The sequence below is a fragment of the Girardinichthys multiradiatus genome, chromosome 12, assembly GCF_021462225.1.
Source record: "Girardinichthys multiradiatus isolate DD_20200921_A chromosome 12, DD_fGirMul_XY1, whole genome shotgun sequence".
Lineage (NCBI taxonomy): Eukaryota > Metazoa > Chordata > Actinopteri > Cyprinodontiformes > Goodeidae > Girardinichthys > Girardinichthys multiradiatus.
The window spans coordinates 31,842,668-31,863,662 of NC_061805.1; the positions used below are offsets into that span (position 1 = coordinate 31,842,668).

Consider the following 20,995-nt stretch of genomic DNA (forward strand, 5'->3'; position numbering starts at 1 on the left):
ACATGAACCCAATCTACAGCAGAAGTCACGCTGCAGCCAAATTAGCCTGACCTTTGACCATGTGGAATCACAGCAAGTTGTCAAAGAGTATCTAAGAAGGGCCTTTAATCCTTCCTTAAAGGCTAATTCTAACATTTATCAGACACAAGCTGTTAGAAAAACAACACATAACAAAAGAGGTTTTCATTTTAACACAAGAAATTTTGTTAAAAGAACAAAAGAGAAATGAGAAAAATGAAACAGATCCCCACAAAAAAAAAAAAACTAAATTCAAGCACTTTCTACCTTGAAAACCTGAAATTAAAGTTTATGCATTTTCAAACCTGGCATGTGTGTTTTGCTTGCCTACAAACTAGACTAAAATAAGTAATGACTGTCTATGCGTAGTAAAATTTGGAAGTCTCCCCTTCAATGCAGAAAATACACTATATTTAATGGTCTACATACAGAGGTCTGCAACCTGTGGCTCCAGGGCCACATGTGGCTCTTTGGCCCCTCCACTGTGGCTCTTATAAAACCAAATAAGAGACGTTTTTAACTACAACGGCAGTGAAAAAGGGTGATTTTAGCCATTCTTCTGTATGTTCTTATGCACCTATGCATTCTTACAGCACCAATGGTACAATGCTTTTAAAACATTTTTTAGCTTCAAGTTATATGCTTAATATTTTTAGGTAGGCTACCAATCTTTCTTCATTTTCTATATTTATGGAGAGGACTCAGTCAGCTGGCTTTATTGTACAAAATATAGAGGGTTTTTTTTTTGTAAAAGGTAATGATTCATTTGGTTCAAATATCTGAAAATATAAATGAATTTCAGTTTAATTGTATTAGCTTTTAAACAAAAATGTAGCATCTTTGAAGAATTTTTTTTTGTGGCTCTATGCAGAAGTGGATCTTTGAATTGAAAAGGTTGCTGACCCCTAGTCTAAAACATCAATGGCACCATCTAAACTTCAACTTAGAGTGACCTAAAGGGTTGTGATGTTTAAATATTGTCTATATAATTTGGCAAATCAGCAGCCATGTGGGAGAAATTGCCTCCGCAAGTAAACAGTTTACTAAATAAAACTACTATCCATAAGTGAAATTGTACCTTAGAAAGTAGCTTAGAAATGCATAGAGAAAGAGTAAATAACAGCCCTGATGTGTAGGTGGAAACGTACTTGTTGGGATACTTGCGGAAGATGTCCTTGATGACAACTATGGCCTCCTGCACCACATAATTGACCTTGGTCTGTATGAGATCCAGCAGTGTGCTGACGCAACGCTCTGCTGATTGCTAATAAAAGGAAGGAGGGGGAAAAAGCCCAAGAGCCGTTTAGAATAATACTGTAGCATTTATACATTTAAAAATCTCAATATAAGTAGCACAAAATCAGATCATTTACTAAATAAAAGGCTAAACGTTTAATTTAGGACTACTGTAAAAAGAAGCTCTTTAGAATCAAGCCTCAAAATAAAAACTAATGATTTAAGTAAGTTGTTTTCTGGGATACTGAGGAAAAAAATATAATGCAGTTAAACCTATTTCTACATGTCTGAAATAGAAACTACAATAAACTAAAATCGGTAACAGATCCACTTTGTGTGTAAAACCTTGCATTACAAGTGGTCAGTCATCATTTGCATCATTTTGAATGAGTGTTTTGCTGGAAGTGCAACGATACAAAGTGTTCTGCAGAGTATTTGCTAAACAAAACTGGACAGCGGTACTCCGTGATTTCTACTAACCTCCACTTTGATGGCACAGCGGCCAATGGCCCTGACCGCTTTACGCACAAAGTCCACATCCACCTCAGTGGCATACTCCTTTAGCTCAGCCAGCACCTACAGCAAAAAACACCCACGTCACCAACAGGATCAATACTTTATGTTCATCCTTAGATTAAGAGTTACAGGTGCACTTCAATAAACCAGAATATGGTTGTAAAGTTCATTCATTTCAGTAATTCAGTTCAAAAGCTGAAACTTGTTTGTTGTATAGATTTTCAACAGAGTGACGCATATTTATTTCAGGTAATTTTATGACTAGGACTTAAAACTAATGAAAACCCAAAATTCAATATCTCAGATAATTTGAATATTACACAAAAGATTATTTAAATGTAATAATTGTCAGCCTACTAAAAACTATGTATTGTAAAGTATATGCTCTCAATATTTGATGGGCTGTTTTTGCATGAACTACAGCATCTGTGCAGCGTGACATGGAGGCGATCAGCATGTGGTTCTTCTGGGATGTTAAGGAACCCCAGGTTGCTTTAATGGCGGCCTTCAGCTTGTCTACATCATTGGGTGGGGTATTTCTCATGACAATACTCCAAGTATACTCTGTGGAAATTTCTCTGTGCTGACCAGTCCAGCAAAGTGATATCGTGGTCATTAAAGCAGGCTTTGAAATATAATCGGCCTAATTTTCTGTGGTTTTCCCCTCTTCCTCCAGATTCTGGTACTTTAATTTCCATATGAAAAGCATAATAAAGTCATGTAACCGGAATTGAGAACTTTCTGCCACTCGATATTCTATTAATATGTTTGGACTATGAGATCAGCCAGCTTCTTTAGCAATTACCTTTTTTAGCTTAACCTACTATGGGAGGGTGTCAGTGAATGCCTGCGTGGGCCATAACATGGTAATAACATGACATTTTTGTATTAGACTTCTTTTTTATTGACTATTCTAGTTTCCTGACACACTGAATTCTGGATTTTCACAAGATGTAAGATACAATTATGAAAATTAACAAAAAAACTTAGATATTTCTAAGTGTGTAACTGTTGTCCATATATATGAGTTTACGAACTGAATTGGTGACCAAACAAAAACAAAAACTTTTCTATGTAATTTTGATTTATTGAGATGCATCTATATATGGGATAGGTCAATTGTCACCTGGGCAATGTTGGCCTGCGATGCAAGGCGAATCATTATGTCCAGCTTCTCCAGTTTGACATAGATTGGGTCATTGTACTTGACAAAGAAAACCTTCATTTCATGTTTCAGGATTTCTGGTCTAAAAAGACACAGTAAACATAATTTTATAATTTAAAAAGTTAGTTTATTAAGCTTTGTCTACTGAAAAATATACGAAGTGCAAGAAAATAGCTTTTCTCTAGACGTACCTTCTCTGCACAATGAGGTTGATGTTTCTAAGCGCAACATACTGCAGCTCAGGCTCAGCAGAGAGAAGCGTGACCAGAGGGGGGGCAAGCTTCTTCAGCAGAGTGCCATAATAGTCCAGGTCTTTTGGGAGCATTTCCATGAACTTCATTAAAACTTTAACTGCCGACAACACCACTGCCGAGTTGGCATGAGAGAGCCGTGGGGTGACACGCTCACAGATGCTGGCAGATGTAAATGACAATAAGAGCGAAACAGAGAGAAATTAAACTGAGGTGTTAGGAGACATTATCCAACTGACATACAAGAAGGGAAAATATGTAAAGGGTAAAAAAAATAAAAAATCTTACCTTTGGGACTCACGATCATCCCGAGGTGTGTAGTTAGCAAGACAGTCAAGAATGAATATCTGCCCCCACTCTGTGCATTCATTAAGAGCTGTCAGCAACTTGTTTATGGTCTGAGGGTTTAGGTCCAGCAGATTGCTGTTGGGATGTGACTCTGCAATTTCAGACAGTGCTGCCACTGCATTTGCTACAACCTGAAGAGGAAGACAAGGGGTAAGATAAACACTGACCTCAAATGTGTAGCAGTAGCAGCTTTGTGAAAAGAGATATCTCCATTAAAATGAGTGGCAGCTTTGCTTCTGAGAAGATTTTAGTCAAAGTAAAAAAACAAAAACAAAGCTGGTGTTTCTAACCAGCTGTGTGGCATCTGCAATAAATGTAATTTTGTTGTCCTGAAAGAAAGAGTCCTACCATGGGGTTGGAGTCTGAAATTAGATCTTTAAGGGTGTCCAAGAAGCCTTGGTCCTCCACTAACTGGGCGTTGATATCATGCAGCTTTGCTACACACACCGCAGCCGTCTTCCTCACATAGGGGTCTTCATCCTTCAGACATTTCCTCAGAGGCTCGCAGAGATACTCGGTGATCTTGTCCACACGGATACAGCCCATGGTTCGAACGGCGAGGGCTCGGATGAGAGGGTTGGGGTCTTCACAGTCCTGGGTGGGTGGGTGATAGGCGTTAAAAGTTTCAGGAAAACATGCATTTCTTTAACCGATTAATCAGACATACAATCAGATTTATTTTTAATTTATGTTTACATGAGCATTCTTCAAAATATAAAGTCATGCAAACTAAGGGTATGGTGTATTTAAATTATAAGGCAGGGTGAAAAGGTACAATGTTTGATGAAAAACTGTGGGTGGCAACACTGAGATGAAAATTTGAGATGAGCTTTGGCAACCATCAGATGGGTAAAAAAAAAAAAACCCAGAGGGGACAAAGAACTTCAAGGAGCAGTGATGAGTGTTTCCTGTGAAATGTGTATAAACAGGTTTAAATTACAGACAACATTTTTCACAGAGTAATTATGAGCTGCAACCAAAACATAGTGCCACCAGGCAGTAAATACCAGAACAATCATGTTAATAAGAGAAAAACCTATGAAATTATATACCTCCCTTTTAATTTCCTGATTCCATGCAAATGACACTCCAAACAACACAAACTGCAGGCTGAGACTATTTACCCTCACTGGCAGAGTACAAACAGTCTTAAACAGTAACGACAGGCTGAGCTTTACCTTCACAAAGGTGTTAACAGCCATGATAGCCATGTCGGGCTGACTTTTGGCATAGTTCATTAGATAGAGGTAGACCAGCTTTTTCAACTCCAGGTTGTCAGTCTGCATGCAGTTCACCACATCTGGAAATAGAGCACTGGGGGAGGAATAATCTGTTATTAGCCCAACACCATCATTCCCTTTGTTTGTTTCTGACATTTCTAGCTGCTCACCTGACATCCTTGCCCACTGTCATTGATGCAATGACCTTTTTGACAGCCTCCTTCTTCTTCTCTTTCTTGTCACTGTTCAGCTCCGCCTTGAGCTCAAAAATCTCCCCTGCACACACGAGAGGAAGAAAACGCAAGGCCATCACGTTACAAATTTAGCATGACATGACGAAGCAAAACTGAGCACATTACGCAGAGCAAACTGGATGGTAGGTGTGGGCCAGTTAGAGGTATGATGTTGTAGAAGATTAATCAGTTGTGGTTTAAAAAAAACACTCAAATAGTGCATCATACCTTTTCCTGTGACTTAAAGTGTTTTTAAGAGGTTCTAGATAAAGCGGCCTTCTTCTCCAGCTAACAGAAGAATTGAGTAAAGGCTTAACCCCACCTGTTGCTGCTCACTACCAGTCAGCTGGCTGAAAGTAGGTGACTACACATTTCCTTCACTTACAGTACAGACAAAAAGTTTGGACACACCTTCTCATTCAAAGAGTTTTCTTTATTTTCATTACTATGAATAATGTAGCTTCACACTGAAAGCATCAAAACTATGAATTAACACATGTGGAATTATATACTGAACAAGAAAGCGTGAAACAACTGAAAATATGTCTTATATTCTAGGTTCTTCAAAGTAGCCACCTTCTGCTTTGATTACTGCTCCGCACACTCTTGGTATTCTGTTGATTAGCTTCAAGAGGTAGTCACCTGAGATGGTTTTCACTTCACAGGTGTGCCCTGCCAGGTTTAATAAGTGGGATTTCAGGCCTTATAAATGGGGTTGGGACCATCAGTTGTGTTGTGCAGGAGATGGATACAGTACACAGCTGATAGTCCTCCACGTGCTCAGGTTGTGTTCTTTGTTTGTGTGTTTTTAAAGTTAAGACAAACTTTACTTGATGGGTGATTTTAAACAGAAGATTGATCATAACGCGCCGTCCGCGCTTATGCATTTTAACCCTTTTATTAATGAATAATAGTCCCTAAACATTATTTCACTAAATTTGATAACTAAGTAAATACCATTAAGCCCCATTTCTCCAGAAAGATTTGGCTCTTTCCAAAATACTCCCTTAATAATATTTCTTCAAATATTATTTCAATAAATAAAGGCAGCTAATGAGACACCATTGAGAATTAGTCATCCAGAAGGTTGGTTTTATTCAGCAGATCATTATTTAAAACATTATTTTATTAAAATAATATTTAATCTGATCTTGCATTGTGAATGGTTGTCTAAGTTAGTTCCAAGACTAACTTAACTTCACTTCCAGATTCTTCAAGATAATCCTTGGTTCTCAAACATAAACATTGCATGGTAATGTTGCATCACTCTTTTGGTCATGGTTTCAATCATCTTTAATCAACTTGTTTATATTGTACATAGCCCATTAGTCTTCGTTATTCTTTAATTCTGCTTGGTAGTTAGTTGGATTGTTTTAGCATAGTAAAGAGTTTGTTGATTGAAATATATTTGACTTTGAGTTGACTTATTTTTGTTAATAAATTCTTGTATTTTAAGAAATTGTGTGAATTCATTCCATATGTGTGCAGAGTTTTGCTGTTCAATAATGTCAGAGCTCGTCTCACACATTTCTATTTTGTCCTAATACCACCGCCTTAATAGGCTGGTATTCACAGGACAACCCTTAACAGACTGAAATATTATTTGATAAAATATTTAAATATTAATATTAAATATTAAATAATATTGTCAGATTCATAATTCCAACAATCTTATTTGTTTGAATTGCTTGCAAACTTAATGGTATTACACTTTTTGTTTACAAAAAACAAATTTTAAATTTATGACCAAAATCCTAGGGGAAACACTGCTGTTATTAGTAATGCCGTTTTAAAAACTACATTAAGCAAGCGACGAGCAACTATTAATTAGCTGACTGCAGGCTGGGTACCAGTTATCCGCTAACTCCAAACTGATTAACCAGCTAACAGCAGTACTTCCAAGAGCAGCATGGCAAAGGGGTGTATTATTCCACCATGTTACCAGCAGCACGAATAATCGTTAATTTATTGTTTAAAATAAAAGCAATAAAACCATGTTTCATTTTTGTTTTAAAAATGTTCAGGCAATGCTGTGAAACCAAGGCTGAAAAAGGGGCATCTTAAAAGAACAAAAATTTTATCAAAGTATGATATAGTGTGGAGTCTTTGTATTAGAAGTGGATTAGTTGTGATCTAATGGATCGTATAAATATACAAAGAAGTGCCTTGCTGCAGAACAACAGGCTAGATGGGAAAGAAGAGTGTTGAAAAATATGAAAATGATCTTTCCTAACAAAGTGTTTAAAAATTCCTGGCCTTTGAAAGCACCACTGCGCAGAGATATATTTGCACCACACAAAACAGTAAGTGTTGAGGTTCTTCTTTTGTGCGCTTGTGTATAATTTATTACATCCATTTTACTTTGTAGAGTCAGTAGAACCAAAATCTGAGTGATAATTTTGAAGACAACATCAAAGTCATCATGGGAACATTTTGCAAGGATAACAAAGTTTGTTTAGAATCATGTGTTTGTTTACATAAAACAAGTTAATCTATGAACATGTCAATAAAAGGGCCTTAAATTTAATCCTAATTGCGTATTTAATTGGGTAATATAAACTCCTTAAGCAAATGCTTAAAAAAAGGATCCCTGCGGTTACATTTCAAGTAAAACTAAAGATGAATAGACACCTTGGGATGGCAGGATCAGGTGAGAGGCGTAAATCTGTTTACAACCTGCAACTTTACCAGGAGATTTTAATAAACCCAACAAATAAATCCTTTCATATATCCAATATTTTTTTCAGTAACCAGCAAACAATTTTGTAGCTTATTTTTGTATTAACAACCTCTTAACTGTAAATATATAAGCATACCTAAAGCGGCCACTCAAACAAATATATAAATGTGCTTTGCTTAAACCATTTTTCAATATGAATATTTAAAACAAATAAATACAATCAAGTATTTATGAACATCTAGTGAGATATCAGACCTTTCTTGGTAGTGGTGAAGTATTTGGAGTCTGTCATCTTGGATCCAAACTGTCGGTTCTCCTGCAAAAAAGTAGAGGATGAAAAGGATAACTGAAGTGTTTTGCCCAAGTGGAATCTTTTTGTATCCTAAGAGCAGCAGGAAATACAGGAAGTGCAAGCAAAGGAAAATAAAAGGATTTCCTCTCTTTTCCTGAACAGACAGCAGCAGATTGGGAAAGAAAACAAGAGATTTTGCTGAGAAACCAGATCCTGACAATCTTCTTTAGAGATGAAACGTCTAAATCAGCACAAACAAGGTCAATGGTACCTTCTTCAGCCAACACTGAATATGTTCAGGATGGAGTGAGAATAAATTTTTTTTTTTTGTTTTGCCCACCAGGTTTTATTGGTAGGCCTGCACTATATTAGGAAAACACAATGCTGACTTTTACAATGACAACACTGATTGCAATTAACCTACATTGTTCTCACTCATTGAGAAACACATTATGTATTTGACATTGACTGTATTCATTTAACTTTTCAATAATATTCAAATTTATTTATTTATTTATTGTATAATAGTCTACTAAATATAGCATCCAAGCAAACCTTTGCGACTGCAATATTGCAACCTGTGAAACAGCTATTCGAGATATTGTGAAGCAGGGAAAAACTCTAAAAACTATTAGAATATTGCATACAAAATTCTATATTTTATATAGCTCATTTCAGAAAGTGAAACACATGTATTATATATAGATTAATTACATAGAGTGAAATATCTCAAGCCTTTATTTATTAGAATTGTGATGATTATGGCTTACAGATAATGAAAACCCAAAAATCTGTTTCAGAAAATTAGAATACTACATAACACCAATTTAAAAAAACAAAAACTCTTAACTATTTCAATCTCATCTTAATTCAGTGTTTAAAATCATTCAAAGAGTGAAACATTTTACCATTATTTATTGTTTATAGCATTATTATTATTATGTTTTAAAACATTTCTAATCTATAGTCATTTTCTGTAATGCTTCTTTGAATAATTTATAGCATTTTGGTAATCAGCTGTTGTTTTGAATGTGCAGAAAAAATGAACTTGACTTTAAAATTGCCTTAGATGTCTGTTTAATAAATGCTACTTTGTGTTTGAATGAAAACATTTTGTTGGTATCTTTCATGCTTTGTTGATGTGTTTAGACTCTGATATAATTTAAGGATCTAGACAATCTTGAGACCATCTTAATAGGTCAACTATGCCTTTCCTCAGATTGATTCTGAACTCTATCAGAAGCAGCGTCTAGTATATTAGTCTTTTTATGTACAAACGTTAAACTATGATGCAACTTTGTAAGCAAAATATGCCTACAATTAACAAAATGCCTACACGTATTGAACACCTACAATTAAATTAATGCATGTTGCCGTGTAACTTTCCTTGTAACCCACTCCACAAACAAGGTAAAACCATCAGTTTTGTTTCGCAGGTGGCTGTCAACATCTGACAGGTTGCTAACTCCCTCACAGCATCGATCATTAACACATCTGACAACGTAGCTAGCTTCTTACGGTGCGGTTTTTACGGGCGATTGCTGTATCCATTACGCCAAACTGGCACAGATCTACTCTTATGCTCTTAGATTATTACAGTCTAGTAACGCAAATATACAACACAAGCTGACTGTAACTAATTTAACTTAGCCACGAAGTACTGGAAATGTTCGCTAACTGACTAGCATAAAGCTAAGATGACGTTAGCACAGAGAGCTCGAGTGTGTTCAGAAACAAACACTCCAAATACTTAGATTATGACAAGGTAAAGTTAACTAAATCCAGTGGTATGCGAAATATATCAACTATTCTCTTGGCCCGTTTACTCACGCATAACTGACTGGCCCATTCCTGCATGTTCGCGGTAGTTCGGGTAGATGAATGAAACTGATGCTAAAGGCTAGCGGTGCGCCTGCTGTCAGTGTCAGCTAGCAGCTCAGACATGACCTTCTAAGTCGAGGTTTAAGGAAGCCTTTTCCGGGGTAGTTAAGCTCTTAATCTAGCAGCCTAATACAAACCTTACCCAACGAATTACCGTACCTTCTGGAGTTATAATGAAGCTCGCCACACAACAACTTAAGAGAGAAAATCTCCACAAACACCTTACCGTTTCAGGCGTAGTAGGAGCTGCGATGGCCTTCGTCTCCTCCCACTTGTTTTACTTCCGTCTTCACACAAAATACCAACTGGCAAGTAACGTCAGCCTTAATTCATTTAGGATAACTGCTGTTTACCGCACTGGGGGCCTTTTCTGCCTTAGTATTGTTCTGGGACATAATGAATAGGTTTATATAAAACACAATTCGAAACAAAAATCTAAGAGAGATAGATTACCACATATGTCCAAATATATCTAAAATACACACGTTTTCCAGTTCCCTTGGTAGCTTAGGCAGTGCATATTCTGAAACTGAGCTCATACACAAAGATGTTTTATTGTTGATTGTTTTTCAACACACGTCACGCTTTCCTTTGTCTTTTTTTGTGTCCTGTGACCTGCTGGGTCTGGTTCCCTATAGTGTCAGTGGCAGATCTGATCTAGGAAAGGAGGAAATGCGGTTTTCCTCCTGCTGCACAATTGATCATTTTTTAATGGCACACCAGGCCTGTTTCTGGCAGCAAGTAATAACAATAATTAAAAAATGATGAACTAAATGCATTTATGCTAGAACAATCTTTCATAGAGTTGTTTGTCAAAGCAAACGATTTCCTCTGAAAGCGCTGTAGAAGTTTCAAATCAAACCGAGATTATATGTGCAGGTTGGAAAGTATGACAGTTACAGTCCTTCGTTTTTGGCTGTTAGAACAGATGTCTGTCACTGGCTTGTCATAGTGCATTTATTCAGCCAAAAGGTCACATTCATTACTGTGGAATATCATACCTTCAACACCAAACACAGCGTCAGGGAATATTCTGCCATTAAAACAAACAGGTGTTCAGCTTAAATTATTTGTCACAGTAAACGTTATAGTTTGATTCTGAAATTGGGATAGAAACTATTTCCTTTTTTTTTTTTTTTTTTTTTATGGAAATCAGACCTTGCATAGGGTAATAAGCATGTGCTCACATTTTGAAACTTTGGAATATATGTAATTTACAGACAATTTGGATAAATCAAATAAAATACAAATACAAATCTCCAAGTAAATCAAATATGTTTTTGTCCAACCAAAACTTCAATGATAAGCTTCAGCTATGGCGTTAACAGCAATAAAAAAAAAATTCATAATGTATAGCAAATTCGATTCTGGGTCTATTCTGGGTGTGCTAAGAAGTGGTGAACCTGTTGAATGCAACAGACCAGCGAGACTTGCCGAGGCTAACAAACCAACTTCAATGTTTCTACTGCACCCACAGCCAAACCAGAAGCAAATCCTGCTTCCAGTTATATAAATGGTGTATGTGAGTGTCTGTTAGGTCTACAGGCCAGCTGAGGCAAGAGTTATCTGTAGTTAAGCTGTAAGAAGGCCTTGCATTTCAAAAATGTGGGTTTCATTTTGAACCAAAATTTTATTTTGTTCCCAAGTGTAATTGAAAATAGTGCAAAATAAAAAAAATAACCTGTTAAGGAACACCAAAATATATCAAACACTTCTGGCATTTTAAGCCGGATCATAATATATCTATTTTTTGAACATAATATCTGTAATATTGTCTATGACATGTGACTATACAGGCAATGCAACTTCAGAAGAAAAAGTGTTTATTAGAGGAATAACTTGAAAGCATTTTAAGAATTAAAAAAGAAACTTTTTTCAGTATCACTCTTGTATACTTACATAATACACAATATCAAGTAATCTGTACAACTTTTGGTAAAATGGCATCACGTTACAAACATTCAAATTTCACCGATTTAGGCTAAAGACAAGTGAGAGTCTCATCACATTTCAAAATGTGCACAAAAAAGCAAGCTGTTTTTTATTTAAATAACTAATTTTATAACTGGCTTCAAAATATTTTGCCATGTTTTCTTGATGTCACAGTTTATGTACCTGGTAAATTGAAACTACCAGTAAAAATTTGTATGCACCAACAGAAAATCGAAATTCTGCTAAATAAAACAAAGGTAATGATGAGCCCAACAGGACTGACAGCGAATAAATTGTGGCTATGTGCATCATCTTCTAAAGGGTAATTCAAATTTTTAAGGTGGCAATAATTCAACAAATTCCTGGATATTGCTGGATTCCCCAAAACCCCATTCACCAACAGTCCACTGGACACAGAAGTAATCTGAGGCCATTGAGAGCTGACACCATAAATAAATAAATTAGATCAACATCCTTCCCTTCTTTACTCCAACTCTATACATATTACCATACCATATGTACATACATACATACACACAAGCTTGACGCTTTCTTTTTAGCCCATTCACTTAGTGTGTTGCAAAAACATGCATATAATCCACATTATTCACACAAATCCATTATTATAAAATGTTTTGAAGATTCAGCAAAAACCTTTCTACTTTCAAATTCATTTTACAAATCCTGCACCCATTAATTACATAAAACATTAATGTCATTGTCTGTAACTGGAGTCTGGTCTCCTGTACTGATGGCAACAGCAGCTTCAGAAATGAAAAAACCTGACTATCCAGTTACAGCATGAATTATTCAAGCCCTTTGCGCACACTCAAGTTAGAGCCTTGCCTCATCCATTTATTTCCATTGGGTCATTCTATTGTTACTGGTTCTAATCAGCACCAGAACGTTACAATATAAACACACGCAGTACAGAAATACCTCAGCGTGTTTCATTTAGCCACTAGATGTCACCACCAGGTTGTGTAATCACCACAGTCAGAATGGATTACATTAGTATGTCTCCCATGGACTGTAAACTCTACATCAAATGTAATGTACAATTAAAATTGTCAATATTCTTCAATTTTTCCAACATTCACACTCAATACTTTCAAGTTATTTTACAATAAACAGTAAATTATGATAATGTAGTGCTACCAAGTTCAAGCAAAAAAAAACATTCAAAATCAAATTCATGACAAAACATTTAAGGCAAAGGGAGTTTGTCAAGGCATTTCCAAAACCATATATGAATTGCATAGCTAAGGCAGCATAGTCCTTGTTACAGCAACGTATGTACATTAAAACTGTATATTCAATGCCTTTTATTTACAAAAACACCCACGCAGCCTGTATTTACACATTCATTCTCATCAGAGTCCTGCTGTTCAAATATGTTAAATGCTAGAATGCCGTTTGGTCAGAGAAGGAGCACTCAACTTTTCAATTTCAGTGACAAAGACGCAAATAACACAAATCTCAATGCTCTTATTATTTTTAATAATTAATCCATTTTAAAGTATAAATTAAAACTATATACTCCATTAAAATAACCAAATTAGACAAAAGTATTAAATAAATATTAACCTTGACTACAATGACTGACTGCTGTACAGAAATTAGTTGGTAGTGTATGCATCATGAGGTCAGCTGAATCTATGTTGTTGAGTATGTGTATTACACTATTATTAAAATGTATTTATATGTATATACTAAACGCCACATCAAGACCATTAATCAGACAGTTTTAGTACCAGTATTTTGACTACCAAGGTAAATTGAGAATCGATGACCAACTGCAACAGATAAAGGTTTATTTAACCATATGTTTAGTGTTAGTGCAGTTTTAGAAAGATAATGCTTCAAATACTTGGCACTATGCCCTGCCCCATGCCGTGGCACATGGCAGCACATATGCTCTTTCTATCTCTGGATGTCAACTATGAGAATGTGTGCTTCAGGGAGAACAAAACTTGGCAAAAACAGCCCCATGAAATAACATCATAATAAAAATAAAGACCTTTGGTAAAAATAAAAAAAAATTGTCTTGAGTGCAAAAAAAGCAAAGTGGACCTCCACAGGGAAACAATGGCGATGCACCTAGAAATAAGTTAGTGAGCAGAACTAGATGATTTACAGCTTGACCCGTCACTGGATAACTTAAAAATCGGATCTTTTTCCGAAATATAAACCATACAAAAGCATTACCATCTAAACCACTAAACTCTTTAGTGCTAAAGTTGTTACTGAGTGAAGATGACTTTATGTTTTGTATCAGTTAAGTGTTACTAAAAGGAGGCACAAAATGTGTAAGAAGCTTCTAGATAGAACTTTTTCCTAGAGAAGCATGTCAGCTGCTAACGCAGGCTGCTGTATCCAAAAGCTAAACTTCAGCAGGTGCTAGTCATTTCACTCATTTTGTAATTTTGAACCAGTCCAAAAGTTGCTCACTTTTATGTGTTTGAGCTTCTGGCTTCTGTCAGTCATGGAAAATGCCGGATCTGGAAATGGCAGCCTTTTGGAAATTTTAGAGATGGGGTTAGCATCTACATTTTCAAGGGAGAACACACAGAGAGTGCTGTTTACAGCTTATAATGCTAACTGCACTAACCATGCTACATGCAAATCCAAGATACTAAACACAACCTATAACTCTTTAAAATGTGTTTGTTTTAAATGAGTAAACCCCTATTTTAAAGCTTGCCTTATTTTGAACATTGGTTTTTTTAGAGTTCTTCAAGAAAAACCATAATCAACTGAAATCAGTGTTGGCAGGTCAAAACTTTACAAAATCCAGCGATCTGAAATCGGCCACAAATTTCTTATCAGTGCATCTCTAGGAAAAGCTAAATTTAAAGTTTTGTTCAACATGCAGTGACAACAGTTTTTAGTTTAAACTTAAGCCTTTTTATTCCACAGTAGTCATACAGCCTGCTGCAGGAATCAGTTTTGTGCTATAGCTTCAGCGTCTAGGCTCCCCTGTGCAGGGTAGGAGCAGTCGTTACTGCCTATGGCTGAAGAGTGAGACTGAGGATGGATCATGTCTGTGAGATTCTGGTGCAAGTTCTTGCATGAAGCAGGATGGGAGCTCTTACGGGACAGTGGTGGCGTGTTGCAGGGAGAAAGAGGTGTATTAGTGTGAACATTTTTGTGTCTCACAGGTGTGGGGATTCGTGAGGGGTTGTTCTGCAGCCTATTGTCAGAGCGAGGCCTTAACTTCACACCCAGTTTGTGCTCAGAGTTTGGGACTTCATCACTTTGTCCGTTTTCCCCATTGGTTATTTTTAATGATGGTGGAGAAGACCCAGAGCGAGATTCACTCAAGCTGAAGGACATTGAGGAGTTTTCACTTGAGGAATCCTGGAAAGAGCAGTCCTCAGAGGGGGCAAGGGGTACAGGTGATTGACAACCCGCTGGTGGTGGCAGGTTATCACCACTGTCGCCATTTTCAAGATCATAAGGAAGATTTAGCTGGTGATTTTCTAGGGGAACATCTCCTGTGACTGAACTCAAGCCAAGTGGAGTTTTTCGACCTGAGAGCCCACCTGTGGGAGAACATCCACGTTCCCCATTCATATTCCTGCTATCCATAGCTGGTTGGCAGGGGATGTGATTCATTAGCTCATCGGACCCAGTCTCTCTAAGGCCAGGTAAAGAAGATGGAGCTTCTCTTCCCTCTACTAAGCTAGAAATTTCTGGAAGCTTCTTGAGACCCCCTTTACGTTCCCCCCAGTGTTCATGTTCTGCTTGACCCAAACCATCAAGTTCTCCGAGATTATGCCGATAAAGTATATTTAAAGGGTCCTCTGGTTGGAAATGTAGGGGGTTAGTCCTCTTGGATTCTTTGAGGACAGGCAGAGTTCCAATCTTTGTACCAACATTTAAAGAAGAGGTGGATGAGTTAGAGGAAGAGGAAGCAGAATCAGACACTGCAGCCTCAGTGAGCGCAGGCACTACCTGTAGGGTTGCTCTTCCTACAGCCTTACCAGCAAAATTCTCCCTGACCTGCTGGGTATTGGCCAGAAACTCAGCCTCAAAGCTGCGATAGAGGTCCTGCTCCTTTTGGGGGTCCAGTGGCGGCAGCATCTGGTAGCCTAACCCAAGCCCCTCCTCTCCAGCATCCTGGTTCTCCAGGTGAGAAACGTTTTTAGGCTGGCCCCGTCCAGCAGATCGTGGAGCCTGTGAGAGCCTCAGGGAGCGGGTGGCATAGTTGTTAGAGTTGCGAGGAGATGAGTGTGGTGGTTGTCGCCCTCCGGAGGTGACAGGGGGCAGTGGTTTGCCTTTTCCTGTGCATGGTGAGCGGGGCGCTTGGGGTCTAGGAGTTGTTACAGTCTTCTTGATTGGGCTGTTGTTGTTGCCTTGGACTCCTTTAACAGGCGAGTTAGTGCACGAGAATGATTGCTTCTTACCAAAACCAACACCACCTCTAGGAGAAGATGGGGCTACCTGTTTAGCCAGGTCCTCTTGTCTTTCTGATGGTAGGGGCTGGGAGGTCCTAGGGCAGGAAAGGTGTGCAGGGCTGCCATCACTTGACAAAGTGCTGCTGGTCATCTTACTCTGGCTGTGAGAACGAGGAACATGGAGCCTCCGGGGGCCCTCATGGCCAACGGAGCGCTCTCTGTCTGTGCGAGATGTCCGTGTACCAACAGAAGACCCCATTGGTGGGTTGGGTTTGAGTGTTGGTGGCAGTGAAGAACGCTCCCGCGACTGACTTCGTGCACGGGGTTTTGAGGAATGTGTAGATGGGGTTTGATTGCTTGTTCCTGCTCTCTCAATCATATGCTTCCCTTCCTTGCGGTTGACAAGCAGTACCACCTGTTCACCAGAGCGCCGTGTAGGACCACCAAGTGACTGCCGCCCTCCTCCTCCTTTAGAGGAGGCTGTAGAAGAGTCACTGTCTCCAGAGAGACGTCTTGTCAGCATTTCTTTATTCCTGCATGTAAAGCAAAGACAATGATTGAAAATAAAATAACACCAAACACTTAAAGTCCGTAACATTTCTATCTCAATTTTCAGTTAGTGTCTCACAAAGCATTCACACAACTTCACATTTTGTTACCGTACAACCATAAACGTAAATGTATTTTACTGGAATTTTATGTGATAGACCAACACAAAGTAGCACATTTTTATTTGTAAAGTGGAAGGAAACTGAACCTTTGCCCAGGTTCTGAATTAGATTTAGGTCTGTACTTTGACTGGACCATTCTAACACATAAATATGCTTTGATTTAAAATAATCCCTTGTAGCTCTGGCTGCACTGGAGCCCCAGTCCCTGCTGAAGAAAAATATACCCACATGATGCTGCCACCTTCACATTTCACAGTGGAGATGAAGTGTTTTTACACCCCGTTTTGCATCCAGATCTAAAAGTCATATTTTTGATCTTGTTAGACCAAAAACCTTCTTTTACATTTGTGATGTCCAAAACATGGCTTGTGGTATACTGAAAATGGGAGTCCTTATGGCTTTCTTTCAAAAATGCCTTTCTTCTTGAAATAATGGCCAGATTTGTGGAGTGCACAACTAATGGTTGTCCTCTAAACATATCCTCCCACCTGAGCAGAAGATCTTTGCGGCCTCGTCCAGAGTTACCTTTGGCCATTTTTTGAGTAGCTCTCTTCTTGGGAAGATGGCTACTCAGGTTTGCAGCTGTGCCATACACGTTTTGGATAATGGACTGAACAGAGATGTCCAAAGATGTTCAAATCCTAGAATATTGTTTTCTAAGCTAAGCTTGCTTTAAACTTCTCCAGAGCTTAAATATGCTGATGTGTTCGGTGTGTTCTTTTGTCTTCCTGATGCCTCTTGGGCCATCACAGAACAGCTTTATTTATATTGAGATTAAATTACAGAGCCTGACATTAATTACTAATTAGTCAAATTTTAAAGCCAATTGGTTGAACTGGGATTTATTTAGGGGTATCAGAGTGAATGAGGTTGAGATGTATCACATTCCTACCACCTGGAGATAATGGTCAGGTTTCATTGTTCGATCATATAAAATCCCAAATGATTACTCTGAAATATGTGGTTGTATCATGACAACATTTCAAAACGTTCAAGGGATGTGAATACTTTTGCAAGGCACTGTGTTTCAATATATGTGGAAAAAACATGCAACTTCTGGCATACTAATATTAATTTTTTCCTTGATTCTACAATGTGGCGTGTATTAAGTAGTATTGAGGATACTGGATTCACACAGCGTTTCTGACCTCAGGCTCATGTGTGTCTTGCAACAGAGAGCAGTGACATCGAGTGGGGATTACAGGGAGGATGAGAGCAACTGGGGGCAGGATAAGAAGTCTCAAAGATTTTCAAGCCCAACACATACCATTGGCCTTTTTACAAACAGAAACAACTTTGTTGTTATGCACCTAGAGGACCTTCGGGTTTATCAGTTTTGTCTTTGCATTTTTTGAAGGAAAAACTAAAATAGACCCAAGGAGATCTGGTTTTTACAGATGTGGTGTTATTTGCTTGATTGAAAATTTCAACTGTGCATGCATTAACATTTAATAAAATAGAAAAAAAGAACAATGTTGAGTCTATTTAATAAAGAATTCACTAAACAATTTATAGATTATAAAGATGTTTTCTTAGTTTTAGACAGAAATTACCAAATCTGATCCCATGTCTGGGCTTGGGGTCCTGATCAAGGCATTTTAAAATTAACGCCCAGTACATAGGGAGCCAACATGGCTCACTCCCAGTTTTGCTGCCAGTTTTTTAGAAATCACACACTGTTTTCATGTGCAGGGCTTGCAAATCTGTATTATAGACTGTGCTCAGTTTTTTAATGATCTAACAAAAGTGTTTTCCCTTACAATCTAAGTGTTTATCACCTTTTACTCTGATGTTTGTGAGTACAAACAAGAAATTTGACTTTTGTTTCCATTGCTCACATTGTATATCAAACATCAGTCCAAAACAACAACCACAATATGTAAAACACATATTGTGGTTGTGTTAATGTGATGTCCTCTGTGCCTTGTGCTCCCCTCTGCAGGAAAGACTTGAGCAAATGAAACACTAAATTTCATGAATTTAATGGCTGAAATAAATTGCCAGTTGAATTAAGAACAAGTCATATCAAAACAGAGAATGTACATGCTAGCATTAGCCAACTACTTGTTAGCAGAAACAAGATATAAATTTATTGAAGAATCTAACTATGTTTGTAGAGTCCGATGTTATTTCCAAAACAACAGACACATATCTGTCGGCTTCAAAGAAAACAAATACTAATCATCTAGAATGGCAGTGATGAGTGAGTAACGAGGGGCACAATCACATTACTAATGTAGACTAGGTATGCAACTAATCTTTATATTGGTAATCAGTTCAAAGTCAATTCATTACGAAATGTATATATTTTTGTACAGCTTTGGCTTTATTGTTGTTCTGAGTGAGTACTTCGTTTAGCATGTATACTCCAGTTAACAATTATTTGATTACCTAATTAGTTAAAAACTATTTCAATGATCAATTAATCATGATTAATAGATTAATTGTTTCAGCCCTGATGTAGAAAATGTAATATTGATATGGTTATTAAGGTACTGAGTTTTCAAGATTACATGGGACTGATTTTACCAAAGTACCAGACTGACACTCTGTATTGACAAATAACATTCTTAAAATACCTCAGATCACAATCAGGGACAAACAAAATCCTGATCGAGATACATCCAATTATCTTTTTATTGTTCTTCTCAAGGGCTTTTACATTAGAGAAATCATAATCACAAATGTGGCAAAAAACAAACAGTGCAATTAATCGCTTTCTGTCGCCACATGTTCGCTCAGGAAGAGACATTGCTACAGAGTAAATGACTCGGTTAGATTTTCTTAGATAGAAAACGTTTTAGCAGTTTTCATTATTAACTGAATTTTACTGCATTGTATTATTACCAGAATTAAACTGGAACGTAGGTAGTTCAATTTGAATGTGTCTATATGACTGGATTGGATTGATTTCAATATTTGTCTTATAAATTGCCTTGAAAGGACATTTGTTGTGAGTTTGCGCTATATTGTAGAAATGTATTATTTATTTATTGAAATGTATTTATTTAAGTATATTACTAGAAGGGATAAATTAAAGCATTCTAAAAAAAACTGGAAAATACATTTTAATACCAACCCTTTTGTGACTGTTTGGAGCAGCTGCAATAGAAATTTGAGTAGTTGCACAGCCCTACTCTGGACTTTTGGTATAATTAGCTGAAATGAAACTGTTTTCCTGGTTTTAACTCACCTTTAACCAACTTTACCAGTCATCTGTTAATGCCCTTATTTATTTGGTTTGGTCTTGACTGTATTTTGTATTCTGGCATAGGTCAAAAGGGGATCTCCCTCACCTATGGCGAGTTAGTTTGAACCCCTTGTTGCAGTGACTCAGGCTTAAACTGCCCAATAAAGACAAATGAGTCCCACACAGGCTTGGAGCCCCAGCGTTCTGTTAACTGTGTGAAACTATGACACAGTTAAACTCTGGTTTATTGGAAAAGACCAACCCAATCTTTTTTCTTATTATCATAACACTTTCATGATTGGACTACGTGTAATAATCTTAAATTTAGGACCCGTATTTTGCACAGAGACAACCACAGCCCATCAGAGATGTTATTTTTACAAAGTGTTGTCTACCTTCTACCACAAGGGGGTACTGCAGGGTGCTGCAGAGGTGGATTTTTCAAGGCAATGTCACCTGAGATTAGATATATCTGCTCTGGTCTAATCTGTGGTTTCTTGGCATGTTTATGCACTGTGTGTAAGTCCCACTCTCAGTGTGTCTGTTTGTCTCTTTGTGTACACCATAGAGCGTGTCTTGTATCACACCTGCACAGAGGTGAACACGCTCACCTGAGAGGATTAAAGGGGCGCGGCTCCGAGCGATCTCTTGGCGGCTTAGGGAGCAGACTTCGAGCACCAGCGGCGTCCACCTCCATACGTACAGAGGAGTTTTGGGATCGACCAGGCCGTGTGGAGGAAGAGGAGGAGGCACTCGGAGCAGGGAGAGGCTCCAAGGAGCGCCTGTCGGTGGGTTTGTAAGTCGAGATGCCCTCATTCCTCCAGTGTGGGCCTGGGCTGGTGGAGCGGGAGGAGTGGGCACTGGAGGACTTGCTCTGGGCTCCCTGACTTTGGCCACTTGCTTTAGCCTGGTGGTAGCGGTGAGCTGAGTGGGAAGATAAATTAAACTTTTAACCAGCAGAG

The 20,995-nt window shown here is 37.9% G+C and overlaps 2 protein-coding genes across 5 annotated transcripts in view; both read right to left on the bottom strand.

Moving 5' to 3' along the window:
• The window catches only part of ap1b1 (adaptor related protein complex 1 subunit beta 1), a 37,978-nt gene extending 27,767 nt beyond the window's left edge, over positions 1-10,211 (bottom strand). Inside the window, exons 1-10 of one of the 4 annotated variants that reach the window (XM_047380404.1) lie at positions 10,067-10,211; positions 7,923-7,983; positions 4,925-5,030; positions 4,713-4,848; positions 3,883-4,128; positions 3,475-3,665; positions 3,127-3,348; positions 2,897-3,017; positions 1,735-1,830; positions 1,167-1,282 (exon numbers count right to left, since the gene is read on the bottom strand). In XM_047380404.1, the coding sequence (XP_047236360.1) occupies positions 1,167-1,282; positions 1,735-1,830; positions 2,897-3,017; positions 3,127-3,348; positions 3,475-3,665; positions 3,883-4,128; positions 4,713-4,848; positions 4,925-5,030; positions 7,923-7,959 (1,271 nt within the window). In that variant the 5' untranslated portion in view covers positions 7,960-7,983; positions 10,067-10,211. Of the gene's footprint in view, positions 1-1,166; positions 1,283-1,734; positions 1,831-2,896; positions 3,018-3,126; positions 3,349-3,474; positions 3,666-3,882; positions 4,129-4,712; positions 4,849-4,924; positions 5,031-7,922; positions 7,984-9,789; positions 9,856-10,066 lie in introns of those variants that run through there. The other 3 variants (XM_047380403.1, XM_047380405.1, XM_047380407.1) reach the window with 3 other exon arrangements.
• A 1,435-nt stretch (positions 10,212-11,646) lies between these two features.
• gas2l1 (growth arrest-specific 2 like 1) overlaps positions 11,647-20,995 on the bottom strand; it is a 39,973-nt gene continuing 30,624 nt past the window's right edge. The window contains exons 4-5 of the mRNA XM_047380402.1: positions 20,645-20,957; positions 11,647-16,705 (exon numbers count right to left, since the gene is read on the bottom strand). Coding sequence (XP_047236358.1) covers positions 14,716-16,705; positions 20,645-20,957 — 2,303 coding nt within the window. The 3' untranslated portion in view covers positions 11,647-14,715. The remainder of the gene's footprint in view (positions 16,706-20,644; positions 20,958-20,995) is intronic.